General features: G+C 43.4%; 1 protein-coding gene across 8 annotated transcripts in view; it reads left to right on the forward strand.

Moving 5' to 3' along the window:
* The first annotated feature begins 1,831 nt into the window (after positions 1-1,831).
* The window catches only part of EIF4G3 (eukaryotic translation initiation factor 4 gamma 3), a 330,614-nt gene continuing 314,271 nt past the window's right edge, over positions 1,832-18,174 (forward strand). For 4 of the 8 annotated variants that reach the window (XM_038531709.1, XM_038531710.1, XM_038531711.1 and 1 more), the window contains exon 1: positions 3,369-3,429. In XM_038531709.1, coding sequence (XP_038387637.1) covers positions 3,384-3,429 — 46 coding nt within the window. In that variant the 5' untranslated portion in view covers positions 3,369-3,383. Of the gene's footprint in view, positions 1,951-3,368; positions 3,430-3,516; positions 3,552-5,575; positions 5,626-18,174 lie in introns of those variants that run through there. The other 4 variants (XM_038531720.1, XM_038531722.1, XM_038531717.1 and 1 more) reach the window with 3 other exon arrangements.

The following is an 18,174-nucleotide window of genomic DNA, read 5'->3' on the forward strand; positions in this document are numbered from 1 at the left end:
TTAAGATTCCAGCATATGAAGAAACTCTTGTCTTCCAGTCTGAAGATGGGGAATGAGGCATATGGAGCTCCCAGGAATTGTCAAGAATTGGGCACCCACTGTGTGTAGAACTTTATGTGAACTAAAAAAAAAAAAAAAAAAAAAAATCAGTATGAAGTTTAGCAGGTGTCATAACCATGAGAAAGTCTGGTGTCTGTTTTCTGCCTCAGTTTCCTCAATGCTTCTGTCGTGTGATGGTATTGTGCCAAGCCTCAGTTTCTTCACCTGTAAAATGGGTACTACCTATTTCACAGGACTCTATGAGATAATGTGTATGAAGTGCTCGGTGCCTGGTAGCCAGTCCTACTGGGATCGCCCCGTAGATTCCTGCGATTCCCTTTCACTCCATCACCTGTACCCAGGACAAGGCCCCCGGTCCGGATGGGGTGTGCGAGGAAGGGCTGGGTGATCTTGGTTTGCCCAAAGGGGAGCAAAAGACAAGTGCTATTTTAAGAGCTGCTGGTCAAGGGGCGCCCTCGTAATGGGGCAGGCCTTGGACCAATCCGTCCCCAGAACCCTCAGCCTAGGGCTGGTTAGATGAAGAGCGTCGCAGCAGGTCCCCAGGCGACTTGGGAGTTGGCAAGGCTCCTCCCGGTGAAGGTGGAATTAGGCTCCAGGCTTGGCTCTGCCTCTTCCCTGCTGGGTGACCTTGGGCCAGTCACTGTTCCTCCTCGGGCTTCAGGATGCTCTAGAAATGAGGCTCCTCAGGGTGCTCTAGAAGGAGGCCGAAGTGTCGACACAATGGACGAGGGTGGCGTTGGGGGCCTGCGAGTGCTATTTATTATGCTAACAGATGCACGCAGCGGGTTCCTTTCCAGCGGTTTCACTCTGGTTAAGCGGTTCCTTCCACTGTAAGTGAGGTTTCTCGCCTCACCGCCTCCCGCCCCTGCGGGCAGGGCTCTGCGGACCGCAGGCTCCAGGGCCGTTGCCATTGTTCTTGGAGGCTGGGCGGCAGGGGAGGGCTCCGGCGGGCCAGACCTCGCCTCTGGTCCGCGCCTCCTCCCCGCACCCCCGCCGCAGCGAGCCTGGGAAGCCCCCTGGCCGATCTTTCCCGAGGAGGCGAGTCCTCCCCAGAGCTCTCCCGAACGGCGGCCGAAGACGCCCCCGAGCGTCTCCGAAGAATCCCGACCGCTCGCAGTCTCCGGAAAGAGCCGAAGGCTCTTCCCACTCTCGGCCTCCCGAGCCGCTCCGAAAAGGCCCGAAGTTTTCCGAGCGGCCGTCCTGCCGGACTGCTGGAGGCGGCCGCAGCGCCATGTTGGATGCTCTGCTCGTTGAGTGAAGAAAATCCGCCGGCATCGCCTGAGCCCCGCTACCGAGAAGGGCGCCGCTTCCCCCGGGGAGGGGGATAAAGACCCCCCGCCGCCGGCCCATGAGGATATTGCCGTGAAAGGTCCGGTCTCTCCGCCTCCTGCCCCCGCCGGGTCCGGCCCCCCCCCCTGGGGTCGCGTTGTCACGGAGACCGGCAGCCGGTGGTGCTGGCCCGCGGGGCGGCTGCTGCTGCCGGCGGCGGCGGCGGCGGCGGCGGCGGGCGTGTGTGACCGGCCCCGGCCCCCTCCTCCTCCTCCTCCCAGCCTCCCCCCGGCCCCCCGCTCCCGCCGCCTCCCCGGGTCTGCCCCCATCCCGCCCCCCCGCTGCCCCCGGCCCCTGCACCCCGGCGCGCCCGGTCCCGCTCTGGGGGGGTTGGTGGCTTCGCTTTGCCATGAGTTTACCGCAGAAACCGGCTCTGAAATCAGGCTCAGCGGCTGCAGCAGGAACCGGACCCGGCACCGGAGCGGCGGCGGCGGCGGCAGCAGCGGTACCGCCTCCTCACCCGGCGGCAGCAGCAGCGGCGGCGGCAGCGGCGGCGGCGGCGGCGGCAGCGGCCCCTCCTCACCCGAACATCAGGGCCCTCCAGACCCAGGCGCCCCAACAGTATCCTTTTCACCTTCCTGCCGGCCTTTCGGCTTCTCGCCGCAGCCCCGGGAGTGGGGGTGGGGGGATGGGGGGGGGGTGGGCCGGCTCCCCGGGGACCCTCCTGCCGGCCGCCACAGCCCAGTCGGGGAAGGGGCTGCTGCCTGAGCCCCCGCAGCCGGCTCGGCCGGAGCTTTCGGGGTGCCTCGGCGGCCGCAGCCCCGCGGGGGACCCCGGGACCCTCTGCAGTACTGTGAAAACTAGCTCGGTTCGGCCTGGCCTCTGCAGCCCTTCCCTTTTAGAGCTGGGGGACCCTTCCCCCCACCTCCTGGCCTCCCCCCGCCCCCCTTTATTAGGCCGAATTTGCTGGTGCCTGGGACCAGCCCTGCAGGGAAGGCTTTTCTCTGTTGTGAGGACTACACCCTCCTCCTGCTCCTCTCTCTCCTGCTCCCCCTGCAGCGGGGCCTGGTGGTCTTCCCTAATTGTTATTATTAGTACATAATAAACTTTATGGGTAGATTTCCTGTCTGAAAGTAAGCTCAGTTCGTTTTTGAGGTAAGTCGGATTTTAAATCTACCGTGAAAATGTACGAAAAGCACCCCCCTCTCTCTGGCTAATGTTGTTTAGCGATGCGGGGGGGTGGGGGGGAGTTGTGATGTGGTTTGTGGTGGAACGCGATCTGAGGAGGAAATGTTACACCGGACGCTTCCCTGTCTTTGACCTTTTTAAAGGAAGAGGAAGTTAACTGACATTACCCATCACCCCCAAAAGTCTCACTTCTTGGAAGGCTTCTGTTACGGATATTTTCAAAGGCTTTAATTTCCTCTTCTTAGGCCTGATGTCTAGAGGGGATCAGGGCTTCTGGAGGACAGTCTGGTATTGAATGTATCTAATTTCATGTTATTTGCTCGATTGTAGAATTTTTGGACAGCTTTGATTGAAAAGACTTGATCACGAGGTATTTTAGTCAGAAACTAGCCGGTGAAGGTAAAACGTTGAATTCATGAATTCCACGGAGATTTAGAAAGTATTACCTACCTGAGAATAACGTTTCGTCATGCACCTTTCCCTCCCCCATCCGTTGTATTTGTGTAAATCAATAAATAACCATTGGCTGTTAGATGTGTTGTGTTTTTGTATTTGTGTCATTTTGTGTTTGACTTCCAGAGAGAGTAGGGTGTTGGAGCAAATAATTGCCGTGAAGTCCACGGATGATTTCACAGTCTGTAGTTTGATTCCTGTCTGTATCGATTACTTTGAGAAGGGAAAGGTATCTCCCTTCTAGAGTCATTTCAGGTCACCCTTTTGGTTTCTTTCAAGTGTCATTTTCTCTGTTCTTTAAATATTGTTATTCAATCCAGGCAGTGTGGTGCAGAGTAAAGATAAATTCCATTCCAGTGTGATGTGTGTACTGATTTCATAATGTTTTTATCCTGCATGATTCTTTTTCACGGATGAGAATGCTTAATGATACCTTAGTGTTGCTCATGGAAAAAGCTGGTTAGTGTTGATCTAGATCCCTAGTTGCTTTACTTTGGGGGGAAAAAAGGGTTGGCTGATTTGCCTACTTACAGGTGGAGGTCACTGCTGGATCTCTTAAACATGTCTTCACTTAATGCTTTGTGAGTTTGAGTTCCTTTCTAATTTCAGTCTTTTTTTTTTTGGTCTTGATTGCCCATACTTGGTTAGGGCCGTAAGTTTATATACTGTGCCACCAAGTAAATTCTTCATTACTTGTATCTTGGAGCTATTTTGGCAATTAAGCATTGAAAGGAAGCCCATAGCATCTGTGCTTGATGTACAAAGTGGTAAGTGACCAGTGCTTCACCAAGTGCTTGGAGCTTTATTTGGACGCAGAGCTGTGATTTAAGTGTTCACGTGTGCTTTTTCTCAATGCATTTCACAAAGGAAGGACTTCTACAAGCTCTGAGTTGGTTGCAACACAGAAGTAGTTACCAGTACTGCAACAGTTGTTAAAGGGCATACATTTAAGGTGTAATTTCCGGTGGCAATGATACTTACACCCATTTGTAGTAATGTGGGATAGTTGGTTTTATGTGGCTTTAAGATTTTACATGGTCTCATGTCATAGAATAGATTAAAATTCTTAATGTATTTCACAATTCTGTTATCTTAATGCTTCACTCACTGAGGTTTCAATTAGTGAAATCTAAAGGTTTGGTAGTTAATAAGGTATAGGTTACAGATTTCATTAGAACATACTAATATGATGAAATGTTACGAGTGGTAGTGGGGAATAGGTTAAGATGGATTGAAACAGAGCAATTTCTGCTTTTCTACCCAGAAGGAGTGTGGGAATTGGCATTTGTTTGATGAAAGTAGTCATCATGTGATTAGTTGATACACATGAAGCTTTGAAACTGAGGTGCAAGACTGGAGTTGCTTTTTTCTATGGCTTGGTTAAATCTCCGGTTCCTCAAAATATATGGGTACAATTGTGTTTGAATTGAATTAATAAATTCATATAGCTTTTTAACTTTATGAAAATATTGGAAGGAGAGTCACCTGACAGTGTTTTTGGTTTGTACTTTGTGTTCAAGTGACAAATTAGAAATGGAGAATGTTGGCAATAATAAATTGAAATATAAAGCGGAACCTATGTCTAAGCATCATTATTGCATGGCGGGCCCATAAAGCCATTTCAGTTTCAGGTAGAGGCCTTTGACTGCAAAGAGACCGAGAATGGGGCCTGGCAAGGAATGGGACATGATGGAGGGTGGCAGGGATGGTGGGGGATGAAAGAGGATAAACCCTACTGTGAAAAGTGCTACTGTGAGGGAGGAATATGCTTAGAGTTTTTATAACGTAATCCAATATGAATAGTTTATGAAATTGGCACTTCAAGATACTTGCCTTGAGATATGCTCTCCCCAGCTTCCCAGTATGAGCTTCTGAAGCTCTGAGCATTTTAAAAGTGATTCTTAACCTTTTCTGGGTAACAAATAACTTTGACATTTTGATGAAAGCTTTTAGACCCTCTCCACAGAAAATCGTTGCTTACATTTTCAGAGGGTTCTTGGGCCCCCGTTAAAAGCCTAGCCCTTTAGATGGAAATTGCTTACCTTTCAGATTAATTAAAGATAAATTAGTTTGAATTTAGGTGCCCAAATAGTTCTGACTTAGAGCAATTTTGCAGTCTGTTATGAATACACAGTGTTCTATTTATATGGCAAGACTTCAGGGTGTAATTTCTCTCCGAGCTGCTGACACTTCTGGGGAGTCTAGTTACTGTTTTGGGGCAGCCAGTTTGGTTAAAATCAGGGCAGTGGGTTCTTTGAAGGAACTAAATTTGGTAAAGGCCTGTGGCAACAGGAAAATGACCTGTGTCCTCAGCTATTTTGTCTTGGATATGATATATTAAAAACAAATATGCCAATTGAGGGTTTTTTTGTATTTAATTCTTTTTTTTGTTTTCTAGGTTGATTTTCAGTTTTATAGGTTGAAGCCATAACATTTATTTCCCTCTTTTTTGCCTCTTGACCAAAGCTAAATCTGCATAATGTTAATAGTATTCATTATTGAGTGCCTACTGTTCTAGTACCATACATGCATGATTTTATTTAGTTTTTTTTTTCTTAGTTTTCACAAGAATCCTAATAAGGTAGGTACTGTTTATATTTTACAGATGAGGAAACTGAAGAGTAGAGAAGTAATGTTCCCAAGGTTGTCCATCTAGTAAGTGGTGGTCCACAGCTCAGACCGTGGTATGATTGGCTCCAAAGCTCATGAATGTCCTTTCTACTATGCCTTGTTACTTCTTTGTTTTTAAAGATTTTATTAATTTCTTCATGGGAGACAGAGAGAGAGAGAGGCAGAGACACAGGGAGAGGGAGAAGCAGGCTCCATGCAGGAAGCCCTATGTGATGGGGATCCCTGGGTGGCTCAGCGGTTTGACGCCTGCCTTCGGCCCAGGGCATGATCCTGGAGACCCGGGATCGAGTTCCACATCGGGCTCCCTGCATGGAGCTTGCCTCTCCCTCTGCCTGTGTCTCTGCCTCTCTCTCTTTCTGTCTATGAATGAATAAATAAAATTAAAAAAAAACAAAAACAAAAAAAGGAAGCCCAATGTGAGACTCTATCCCGGGACTCCGGGATCATGCCCTGAGCCAAAGGCCAAAGGCAGAGGCTCAACTGCTGAGCCATCCAGGCGTCCCTGCCTCGTTACTTATTTCTTACCAAGTTGGCATATGAGAGTGGGAGGTAGTTAGGGTAAGGTCTTTATGCGGTACAGAGGCTCTGTGGAGTTATTTAGAATATTATGATACTGTATCTTGTTTTAATTAGTTCTCAGCCACATATTGCAAGACATGTATGTTATCTTTACCTCATTGACTCTTAAAGCATTAGAATAGGCCTGCACCATTTGATTCAGTGCATGTTTCTGCTTGTTCAGAAGTTAGCAAGGCCTCTAGCAAAATACTGTTGTAACTAGCAGCTAGAACTCTGTAGCTCATGAAGCGGCCAGCAGTCTCTCCACTCCTATGCCCCACCATCAACAGAAATGAATGTGTGTTCTTAAGGGTAGATCCTCTTCTAGGAAGGAGATGGGGAGACTGATGGAAGATGAAGATTAGGAAGGAAGAATGCTACTCAGGTACCTGAATCACTGCTGCTGCTGCTATTCCTTGTCCTAGGCTTCTAGGTCTTCAAGTGAGGTCTTTTCTGTCAAACTGAGGTTAAACCACCGAAGGACTGATATGTTTTTTTTTTCTTCCACATTGGAGTTTTCTTTTCTTTCTTTTGTTAAAGATTTTATTTATTTATTCTTGAGAGACAGAGAGAGGCAGAGGGAGAAGTAGGCTCCCTACAGGGAGCCTGATGTGGGACTCAGTCCCTGGACTCTGGGATCACGCCTTGAGCCGAAGACAGACACTCAACCGCTGAGCCACCCAGGCATTCCCTTATAGACACTTATTAATGTATTCTTTGTCTGATGCTCAGTGACATTAGAAGCATACTAACATGGATCATGGGGAAGGCAACTTGATTGTATAAGAGGCTTCTGGGTTTTGGCTTATTAATGTTAGATTTAGTCAAACAGACTGAAATGCCTCTATGACTTGGGTAGTGAAGATCGTGGCATGGCTTGAGACCATAAAATAAGGTTGCTATGGCCAGCCAGATGGTGGCTTGCTCTGTTTGATGATACAGTTAGTTCATTATGAGGATGAGGGAAAGTAAGTTCTGGAATAAACTCTTGTGATGAGATACAATCTATTTTTACTTTAGGAGTAATAATTTGAGCTAATAGGAAACTTTTCCTGGTTTTTTAGCCAGGTGCCTGACTTCTAGCAGTGTATAAACTGCAGCTGAGATTAAATCAATGAAATATTGCGAGATCCCAGGCTACTTCTGAATTCTCAAATGGTTCCTAGTTCTTTGGCTTGCTGCCAATGAGGAGTTTTTCACTCTCTTGTAGCCTTAGCTGAAATTTGAGACAATTTTAACTATTTTAAGTACATTTGGAATTTGTCAGTTTTTATGACCTTTATTAACTAGTGGTAGTTTTGTCCTTTTTCAAGCCCATGTGTGTTGCCTCTTAGGAGATACTGAATTCAGTCAATATAATGTAAGGTCCATAAAGGCAGAGAATTTTGTCAGTTTTGTTTGTTGTTGAATTGCCAACCTCTAGAGCAGTACCTGGCAAATAAGAAGTCTGTAAATATTTGTTGAAATGTTAAGTTAGAGTCTGGGAATCAGTTTTAAGATAAGTTGTAGGGCTAATATAGATGGCATCACAACTCACATTTAGCATTTAAGGCTGCCCTAAAATTGTTTTTGCGTTGATGTGTAATTGAATTGATGATAGTTTCATAATTTTGTTTGATATGGAATAGCATTGACCTAGTTTACAAAGTCAAAGTCATCTATGTGGCTGAGTTACCTTTGAAGTATAGATACTGATGATTAATTAGCGTTGGTATGAGACCAAAGAGGAAAAACATTTATAGTCAAATGTTACTATTAAAGATTTTGTTTTATGATTATAATAACTAACATACAATTAAATCAGGATTACAGAAAAGTTAAAAGTCACCCATAGTCTTAATATGTAGAGATAACCACTGTTAACATTATCACGTATTTCTTTCCTGCACTTTTTTCTATGGCCTTTATTATTTATTTTTATTTTTAAAAATATTTATTTATTTATTTATTTATTTATTTATTTATTTATTTATTTATTTATAATAGACATACAGAGAGAGAGACAAGAGAGGCAGAGACATAGGCAGAGGGAGAAGCAGGCTCCATGCACCGGGAGCCCAATGTGGGACTTGATCCCGGGTCTCCAGGATTGTGCCCTGGGCCAAAGGCAGGCGCTAAACCTCTGCGCCACCCAGGGATCCCCAGTAAAATATTTTTAAAAAATAAATAATAGGGGATCCCTGGGTGGCTCAGCAGTTTGGCGCCTGCCTTTGGCCCAGGGCATGATCCTGGGGTCCCGGGATCGAGTCCCACATCGGGCTCCCGGTGCATGGAGCCTGCTTCTCCCTCTGCCTGTGTCTCTGCCTCTCTCTCTCTCTGTGTGACTATCATAAATAAAAAAATTAAAAAAAAATATTTTACTTATTCATGAGAAACAGAGAGAGAGAGGCAGAGAAATGCAGAGGGAGAAGCAGGCTTCTTGCTGGAAGCCTGATGTGGGACTCGATCCTAGGACCCCGGGATATGACCTGAGCTAAAGGCAGATGCTCAACCACTGAGCCACCCAGGTGCCCCTCTTTGGCTTTAATGGGCTTAAATTCTGTCCTTCTGTTATAACATAACTTAAGGTCAAATTACATGTATAAGAATAAAAAAAATCATCTTGATAATTGTATTGCTGTAAAATGTCCTTTGGAGTGACAGCAGTGTTTGTCTTGATCTGCCTTATCCTGGCAGGGTCTCCAGTGTTTCTGTCACTGCAGAGGGAACAGAGGGACTGGGGACAGGATGAGACTACACATATAATTTTGTGTCTTGCTTGCTTTGTTACTTATCTGCTAACAGTAACTAGGCCTTAGAAAATAACATATAAGAAACAGAATTTGAACTGAAAGATGAATTTAAAATATATTAAAAATAAGAGCTTAAGACTACAGTTTTTTTGGATGGGTAGAGGGAGTGGATTGTGGTAATGATAATTAGCATGAGCAAAGGTTTGGGCTTGAAATAGCTTTCTATATGCTGGGTTGTGAGGATCCTCATTAGTGTGCTTGGAGTGGAGGATTATTGTAGAATATTTGAAATAATGGATCCATATTGTAGAGGGCTTTGAATCCATACATGAGAAGGTTAGGCTTCATTTATGTGAAGCTGTTACTTTTCTTTTTTACTAGCTTTATTGAGATACAGTTCACATGCCACAGAAGCCAAGTTCACATATCACCCATTCAGAGTATACTATTGAGTGGTTTTGAGTTATATTCACAGTTGTACAGCCATCACCAAAATCAATTTTAGAACTTGTCTTTTTTTTTTTAAGATTTTATTCATTTATTTAGGAGAGAGAGAGAGGCAGAGGCAGAGGCAGAGACATAGCCAGAGGGAGAAGCAGGCTCCATGCAGGGAGTCTGATGATGTTGGACTTGATCCCGGGACTCCAGGATCACACCCTGGGCTGAAAGCAGGTTCTAAACCGCTGAGCCACGCAGGCGTCCCTCAATACTTTTTTTTTTAATTGCTGAATAATTTCACAAATATCACATTTTATTTATTCATCAGTTGATGGATATTTAGGTTGTTTCAACTTTTTTATTTTTTTATTTTTATTTTTATTTATTTATTTTTTAAATTTATTTATTTATGATAGTCACACAGAGAGAGAGAGAGAGAGAGGCAGAGACACAGGCAGAGGGAGAAGCAGGCTCCATGCACCAGGAGCCCGACGTGGGATTCGATCCCGGGTCTCCAGGATCACGCCCTGGGCCAAAGGCAGGCGCCAAACTGCTGCGCCCCCCAGGGATCCCTGTTTCAACTTTTTAAAAAAGATTTTATTTATAGGGGATCCCTGGGTGGCTCAGCAATTTAGCGCCTGCCTTTGGCCCGGGGCGCAATCCTGGAGTCCTGGGATTGAGTCCCGCGTTGGGCTCCGGCATGGAACCTGCTTCTCCCTCTGCCTGTGTCTTTGCCTCTCTCTCTCTCTCTATGTCTATCATGAATAAATAAATAAAATCTTAAAAAAAAAGATTTTATTTATATTAGAGCAAGATCAGGGGGGAGAGAGATGGGAAAAGCAGACTCCGAGCTGAGCAGGTAGCCTGATGCAGGCTTGATCCCAGGACCCTGGGACCATGACCTGAATTGGAGGCAGAGGCTTAATGAATGATCCACCCAGGCACCCCATCAACTTTTTGACTGTTAGGAGTAATTATACTATGAATGTCTTTGTGTGGATGTAGGTTTTCATTTCTCTTGGGTATATACATTGGGATACAGTTGCCGGGCTTTATAAGGTAACTCCATGTTTGTTTTATTTTGTTTTTAAGATTTATTTATGAGAGAGCCTACACACATAAGAGCAGAGGGGGGCAGAGGTAGAGGGAAAATCTCAAGCAGATTCCTTGCTGAGTGTGGAGCCTGTTGCTGGCAGATCTCAGGACTCTGAGATCATGACAGAAGCCAAAATCAAGAGTCAGACACTTAACTGGCTAAGCCACCAAGGTGTCCCAAGGTAACTCCAAGTTTAACATTTTGAGAGACTGCCAAAGTTTCTCCTAAGTGACTGCACCATTTTACATTTGTATCAGCAAAGTATGAGGGTTCCAACACTTGTCATTATCTTTTTTATCATAGGACATCCTAGTGGGTGTGAAGTGATAGCTCATTATGGTTTTCATTTGCTTTTCCTTGATTGCTAATTGAGTATTTTTTCTTGTGTTTATTGGACATTTGTCTTTGGAGAAATGTCTGTTCAAATCCTTTACCCAGTTTTGTTTCCCCTCTACCCAGTTTTTAATGAGGTTGTCTTTTTATTATTGAGTTGTAAGAGTTCTTTATCTATTCTGGATCCAAGTCCCTTATCATACAACATTTACAAATATACATATTTTTTATTATTTTAAGATTTTATTTATTTATTTTAGCAAGAGAATGAGAGAGCATGCAAGTGGATGAGGAGCAGAGGGGGAGGGAAACGGAGGGGGAAAGAATCTCAAGCTGAGTATGGAACTTGACCTGGGGCTCAGTCCCACAACCCTGAGATCATGACCTGAGCTGAAACCAAGAGTTGGACAATTAACCTGACTGAGCCACTCAGGGGCCCGTGTGTGTGTGTGTGTGTGTGTGTGTGTGTGTGTGTGTGTGTATTTTAAAGATTTATTATTTGAGAGGGAGTGCTTGTGTGCCCACAAGGTGGTGGTGGTAGGTAGGATGGGTGGTAGGCAGAGGGAGAAGGAGAGGGAAAGAGAATCTCAAGCAGGCTCCCTGCTGAGTACAGAGCCCTGCCCTACATGGGGCTTGACCTCATGATCCTGAGATCATGACTTGAGCGGAAATCCAGAGTTGGAAGCTTAACTGACTGAGCCACCCACACACTCCTACAAATACTTTATCCCATTCAGTGGGTTGTCTTTTCTTCCTCTCTCTCTCTTTTTACAGATTTTATTTTTAAGGAATTTCTTTTTTTTTTTAAGATTTTATTTATTTATTCATGAGAGACACACAGAGAGTGGGGCAGAGACATAGAGACATAGGCAGAGGAAAAACAGGCTTTCTGCAGGAAGCCTGACGCAGGACTTGATCCCAGGACCCCAGGATCATGCCCTGAGCTGAAAGCAGACACTCAACCGCTCCCTGAGCTACCCAGGCGTCCCTTTAAGGAATTTCTGTACCTAGCTTGGGGCTTGAACTCAAAACCCCAAGACCAAGAGTCACATGCTCTACTGACTGAGCCAGCCAGGTGCCCTTCACTTTCTTGATAGTGTCCTTTGGATTTTTTTTTTTTTTTTTTTTTTTTTTTTTTGGTCACTTGTGCTTCCTTAGTGTGTCTAAAAAGGCTTTCCTTAACCCAGGGTCACAGGAATTTACTCTTTTCTAATTTTAGCTCTTAAATTAAGATCTTTGATCCATTTTGAGTTAATTTTTGTGTATGCTGTGAAGTAAGGATCCAGATTTATTCTTTTGCATGCGACTATCCAGTTGTTTGAGCACTATTTGTTAAAAGAATATTTTTTGAATTGTCTGGGCACTTTGTCAAAAATCAGTTGTGTTTTGTTTTTGTTTTTTATTTACTGGGAAACTGACATGATGGAAACTGTTATTGAAAATTTGTTTAAAAAAAAAAAAAGAAAATCCTTTGAGTGCAGCCCTGGTGGCTCAGCGGTTTAGCGCCCCTTCAGCCCCGGGGGTGTGATCCTGGAGACCCAGGATCAAGTCCCACGTCGGGCTCCCTGCATGGAGCCTGCTTCTCCCTCTGCCTGTTTCTGCCTTTCTCTCTCTATGTCTCTCATAAATAAATAAATAAAATCTTAAAAAAAAATTGTTGAGGTCTGCAGATTGAAATAAGGAACAGGAAAGATTAAGAGACTAGCAGTGATATCACAGAATTACATTTAAAGTTTTATCAACCGGGGCAGCCCGGGTGGCTCAGCGGTTTAGTGCCCGCTTTCAGCCCAGGGCCTGATCCTGGAGACCCGGGACCGAGTCCCATGTTGGGCTCCTTGCATGGAGCCTGCTTCTCCCTCTGCCTGTGCCTCTGCTTCTCTCTCTCTCTCTCTCTGTCCCTCGTGAGTAAATAAATAAAATCTTAAAAAAAATAAAGTTTTATCAACTGGGCAGCCTGGGTGGCTCAGTGGTATAGCGCTGCCTTCTGCCCAGGGCATGATCCTGGAGACCCGGGATCGAGTCCCATGTTGGGCTCCCTGTATGGAGCCTGCTTCTCCCTCTGTCTGTGTCTCTGCCTTTCTTTGTGTCTCTCATGAATAAATAAATAAAATCTTTAAAAAATAATAAAGTTCTATCAACCATTAAGTATTTGAGATTTAGTAAGGTGTGCTATTTATAAGATATGGCCTACTGAATACATGAACTTTGATCATTTTCACCTTTTGCATAATGCCTGAAAAACAGGAGAGCTACTTAAAAGAGATTTTGCCTATCTCTATTATTAAGATAATTTTCTATGAGGCTGTGATATGTGATAGCTTTGTGAAAAATAACATGGGCATTTGATTATTTTGCTGTGCTGTGAAGAATTGAAATTGTAAGTTACAAATTCCTGGGTTATTGTATTTCACATAGAATATTAGTTCTGCCTAGATCATTTATATAATTTTCAAGATAAATTTGATTTTTTTTGTTTATTAGGCTATATCCTCAAGCTATCCTAATGTGTACATTTTTATAAAGAAATAAAATTGGAAAAAAAAAGAAAATTGGGAAATAGTGCTCACCGCTAACAGCATTCTTTCTGTTCCTGAGGAAAAGACCACATTAATGAAGAGGCTTTTTATAACCTTTCAAGTCTCTGCCTGTCCCTGCCCCTCTCTGTAGGTCTCATGAATAAATAAAATAAAATCTTTAAAAAACAACAGCAGTAGGTTTTTTTTTTTTTTTTTTTTTTTTAGGATTTATTTATTTATTCATTAGAGACAGAGAGAGGCAGAGATACAGGCAGAGGGAGAAACAGGCTCCATGCAAGGAGCCTGATGTGGGAGTTGATCGTGGGACTCCAGGATCAGGCCATGGGCTGAAGGTGGTGCTAAACCACTGAGCCACCCAGGCTGCATGCAACAGGGTTTTGGATGAAAATTTTCTACACACATACACATGCAGCGTCTCTTCAGTGACTTGAAATATTATAGTGTGGGAATGGGGTTGCTGATTTTTTAAGATTATCTGTACTTTTGGGGGATTCCTGGGTAGCTCAGCGGTTCTGCGCCTGCCTTTGGCGGCCCAGGGCGTGATCCTGGAGTCCCGGGATCAAGTCCCGCCAATATTGGGGAAATCTTAATTTATTTATTCATGAGAGACAGAGAGAGAGAGAGAGGCAGAGACACAGGCAGAGGGAGAAGCAGGCTCCATGCAGGGAGCCCGACGTGGGACTCGATCCCGGGTCTCCAGGATCACGCCCCAGGCTGCATGTGTGGGGAAATCTTAAAAAAAAAAAAAAAGTCTCAACAATATTAAACAAGTACTTGAGGTCTTTAAAAAATTATGTAGGTAATTAGGACCTACTTCCTTGACATATTTAATGAGCTAAGCTAAAGACAGGCATACTAATTTATAAAACTTGAAAAGTAGAGATATCTTTTTTTTTTTTTAAGATTTTATTTATTTATTCATGAGACACACACACACACACACACACACACACACACACAGAGAAAGAGAGAGACAGGCAAGACACCGGCAGAGGGAGAAGCAGGCTCCATGCAGGGAGCCCGACGGGGGTCTCTATCCTGGGTCTCCAGGACCACGCCCTGGGCTGAAGGTGATGCTAAACCGCTGAGTCACCTGGGCTGCCCTATTGTTGAGACTTTGAGGCTATTATATCATGCTCATCTGATAGTTCCAATATTATATTGTTGGTCTTTTTTAGAAATATTAGAATTTGGAACCAGTCCAACTTCCTGAGGTAACTGCTGTGTTTCAAAAATAGACAGTGGAGGGGATCCCTGGGTGGCGCAGCGGTTTAGCGCCTGCCTTTGGCCCAGGGCGCGATCCTGGAGACCCGGGATCGAATCCCACGTCGGGCTCCCGGTGCATGGAGCCTGCTTCTCCCTCTGCCTATGTCTCTGCCTCTCTCTCTCTCTCTCTCTCTCTCTATGTCTATCATAAATAAATAAATCTTAAAAAAATTTAAAAAAACAAAAATAGTGGAGTACTTGACCTTAGCTTATTACCTTTTGTGTTGTGACTGGGTGAGTGTACTTGAATGTGGTACGTTTTAGGCAAGGCAGTGAGAGCTGAATACTGCTTTGGAAAGTCAATGATTTTATTCTTGAGTTTCTTCTGAAAGTCATAATTAAAAGATGCAAACATGTTAGTATGTATTGCCTTATTTTCCATTTTCATAATCTTTCTTGGTATCTCTGGTCAACCTTTCTGGTCCCTTGCCCCTAGAGGCATTTTTTTCCTGAGGTTGAGGGACATGCTGGTGACTTTCCAAAGCATCAGGTTTGTGCATAAACTGATTTGATATCTTTATTTATTTATTGTAAAAAAAAGATTTATTTGATGCAGAGAGAGTACACAAGCAGTGTGAGAGGCAGGCTTCCCACTGAACAGAGAGCCTGACATGGGGCTTGATTCCAGGACTCTGGGATCATGACGTGAGTCCAAAGCAGATGCTTAACTGACTGAGCCATCCAAGTGCCCCTGATTTGAGATCTTTAATATCAGAATGCACTTTGACTTACCAGTAGCATGACCAAAGATCTTTCTTCTGCAGTTGTGGTATGGATGCTAAATTATGTATTCATCCTATCTAGTAACCATTATATATAGTTTAGAAAATTAGCAGTCTTTATGCTACTTTTTTTTTTTTCCTTTATGCTACTTCTAGATGTGTTCCTAAAATACTTTGGAAAGCAGCAAAACAGTTTATACCCCTTGTTCTAGCAATTTGCATTTGATCTTGTAGTTATAAAGGTCTCTGACGTTAGCATGTGAACTAAGTAGGAGCAAAGTATCCTTAGCCTCTTTAATACAAAAAAGAAACTACTTGAACTGATTTTAGACCTACAGAAAACTCGACAAAATGGTAGTAAGAGTTCTCTTTAGCCCCTGTCTCCTTCCCCTATTGTAAACATCTTTCATTACCACAATATAATTATCAAATACAGGAAATTAACATTGATACAATATTATCAACTAAAGTGCAGATCTTGTTAGAGTTTTTAGCAGTTTTTCCACTGTTCTTTTTTCTGTTTCAGGATCGCACATTGCATTTGGCCATTATTTCTCCTTAGCTCCTCTAGACTGTATAATTGTTCCTTTATTTAATCCTATATTTATCAAGTCTGCCCATTCTTTTTGTGAAATTGAGGGCTTTGGTCTGTTCATAAGGGTATCATGTGTAAAGTTGGTGTCAATGATAAGGACAATTGTGAGAGCCCTCCAGCTGGCAACATAGCCTTCAGAAACCTATTGCTGTTCACCCTTCCTAATTTTTCTTGAATATTTGGAGAGAAGGGTAATTTTTTTTTTTTTTTGTATTTTAGAATCATATTTATGAAAGTAGCATAGTTACTATTCAGTTGAATGCTCAACTGAAGGGAACTGGTTAACCTGTAGTGGCAAGGTTAGAATGCTGAAGGGAGAAGGAAAAAAATAATGGAATCTTGAGATAAGAGAGGAAGTAGAAAACAGAAGGAAAATTTTGGTGATTGTTTTGATTCCACAGATTAGGTTAATAGTTCCTGATGCTTAGTAGACACACAATAATTTAAGTGGCCAAAGAAGGAAGTGTTAATTAACTGCATGTGTTAGCTGTTGATGGAGCTACAAAAGAAACCTGAAGTGGGGTCTCTGCTTCTTAGGTGCTTCAGTCAAACAGTTAAAGAATTTAAGGTGTTTTCTTTTTTTTTTTTTATTTTTTATTTTTTTATTATTTTTTTTAATTTTTTTTATTTATTTTTTATTTTTTTTTTTTATTTTATTTTTTTTTAAGGTGTTTTCTAAATGGACATAGGAGATCAGAGACCTGAGAGATCAATGAGGAATGGAGGAGTTAGGAAGTAGGATTTGAGTAGATGGAAGAGGAGGGACATTTACAGTTGAGGGAAAAATTCATTTATAGCAGTTAGGAAGTGTGGTAGATGGTAGTCAGGAGACATGCTTGACTAAAATGGAAAACCGAATGTGCAGTACATGTGACAGTTTTGGAAACTTTTGGATATCTGTTCTTTTATCTTGTAGCAAACAGTTTTTGCAAACCTGACACATATGAACACTTTTGGTTCTTGGAGGAAGATGAAGTTGGTGCTGGACGGATTGAGATCCATACGAAGCATGGAGACTAATATGCTAAGCTCACTGCAGGCTTTCTGAGATTTTGCTGATATACATCTAGTCTGGAGGGAGATGAAAGGGAAAGGGTGATTTTATAATGAAAACTCTCAAAGAAAGCTAGAGATTTGAGTATCCTTGGTGAAAGAATGAGAAGAGCTAAAATTACTCTAAGGCTTTGAGACTAGAAAATAATACTGTTTGTGATCAAGTAAGAAAGATGTAGGAGGGGATGCCTGGGTGGCTCAGTGGTTGAGCATCTGCCTTTGGTTCAGGGCATGATCCCAGGATATGGGAATGAGTCTACATCAGGCTCCCTATATGGAGCCTGCTTCTCCCTCTGCCTGTCTCTCATGAATAAATAAATAAAATCTTTTTTTTTTAAGATTTTATTTATTTATTCATAGACACACACACACAGAGAGAGAGACAGGGGCAGAGACACAGGCAGAGGGAGAAGCAGGCTCCATGCAGGGAGCCCGACGTGGGACTCGATCCCGGGACTCTAGGATCGCGCCCTGGGCCAAAGGCAGGCGCTAAACTGCTGAGCCACCCAGGGATCCCCCCTTTTTTTTTTTTTTTTTTAAGAAAGAGCTTGAGTGGTGGGTGGAGGAGTAGGAGGGACAGAAGCTGAGGGAGAAGGAGAAAGAGTCTTAAATGTGCAGCCCGACTGGGGGGGTGGTAGTGGGGTGGGTCGGTGGGTGGGGGGAGGGTGCTCAAGCTCACTACCCTGAGATCATGACCTGAGCTGAAATCAAAAGCCGATGCTCAACTGACTGAGCCACCCAGGCACCCCTAAGTTCACATTTTTAATGAAAGATCTTTATTTATTTTATTTTATTTTATTTTATTTTATTTTATTTTATTTTATTTTATTTTATTATTTTATTTTATTTTATTTTATTATTTTATTTTATTTTTTAAGGATTTTATTAATTTATTAGAGAGAGAGAGGCAGAGAAACAGGCAGAGGGAGAAGCAGGCTCCCTGTAGGGAGCCTGACGCGGGACTTGATCCCAGGACTCCAGGATCACACCCTGGGCCGAAGGCAGGTGCTAAACTGCCAAGCCACCCAGGGATCCCCTTAATGAAAGATCTTTATATGCTGATTAGGAATTCAGCATAGCATGATAAACTCATTGTTACCACTGGGTAATTTTTAAGCAGAAGAAAAGAACTGATGTTTCAGTTGGCCAAGCTTTTTCTCATTATTGTGGGTTGACTTATAATTTCTTAGGCTTTTTGAAATAGTGAAAATAGCTTGTGGATGATGACTTTCTGGACCTAAGG

Source organism: Canis lupus, chromosome 2 (assembly GCF_011100685.1).
Source record: "Canis lupus familiaris isolate Mischka breed German Shepherd chromosome 2, alternate assembly UU_Cfam_GSD_1.0, whole genome shotgun sequence".
NCBI lineage: Eukaryota > Metazoa > Chordata > Mammalia > Carnivora > Canidae > Canis > Canis lupus.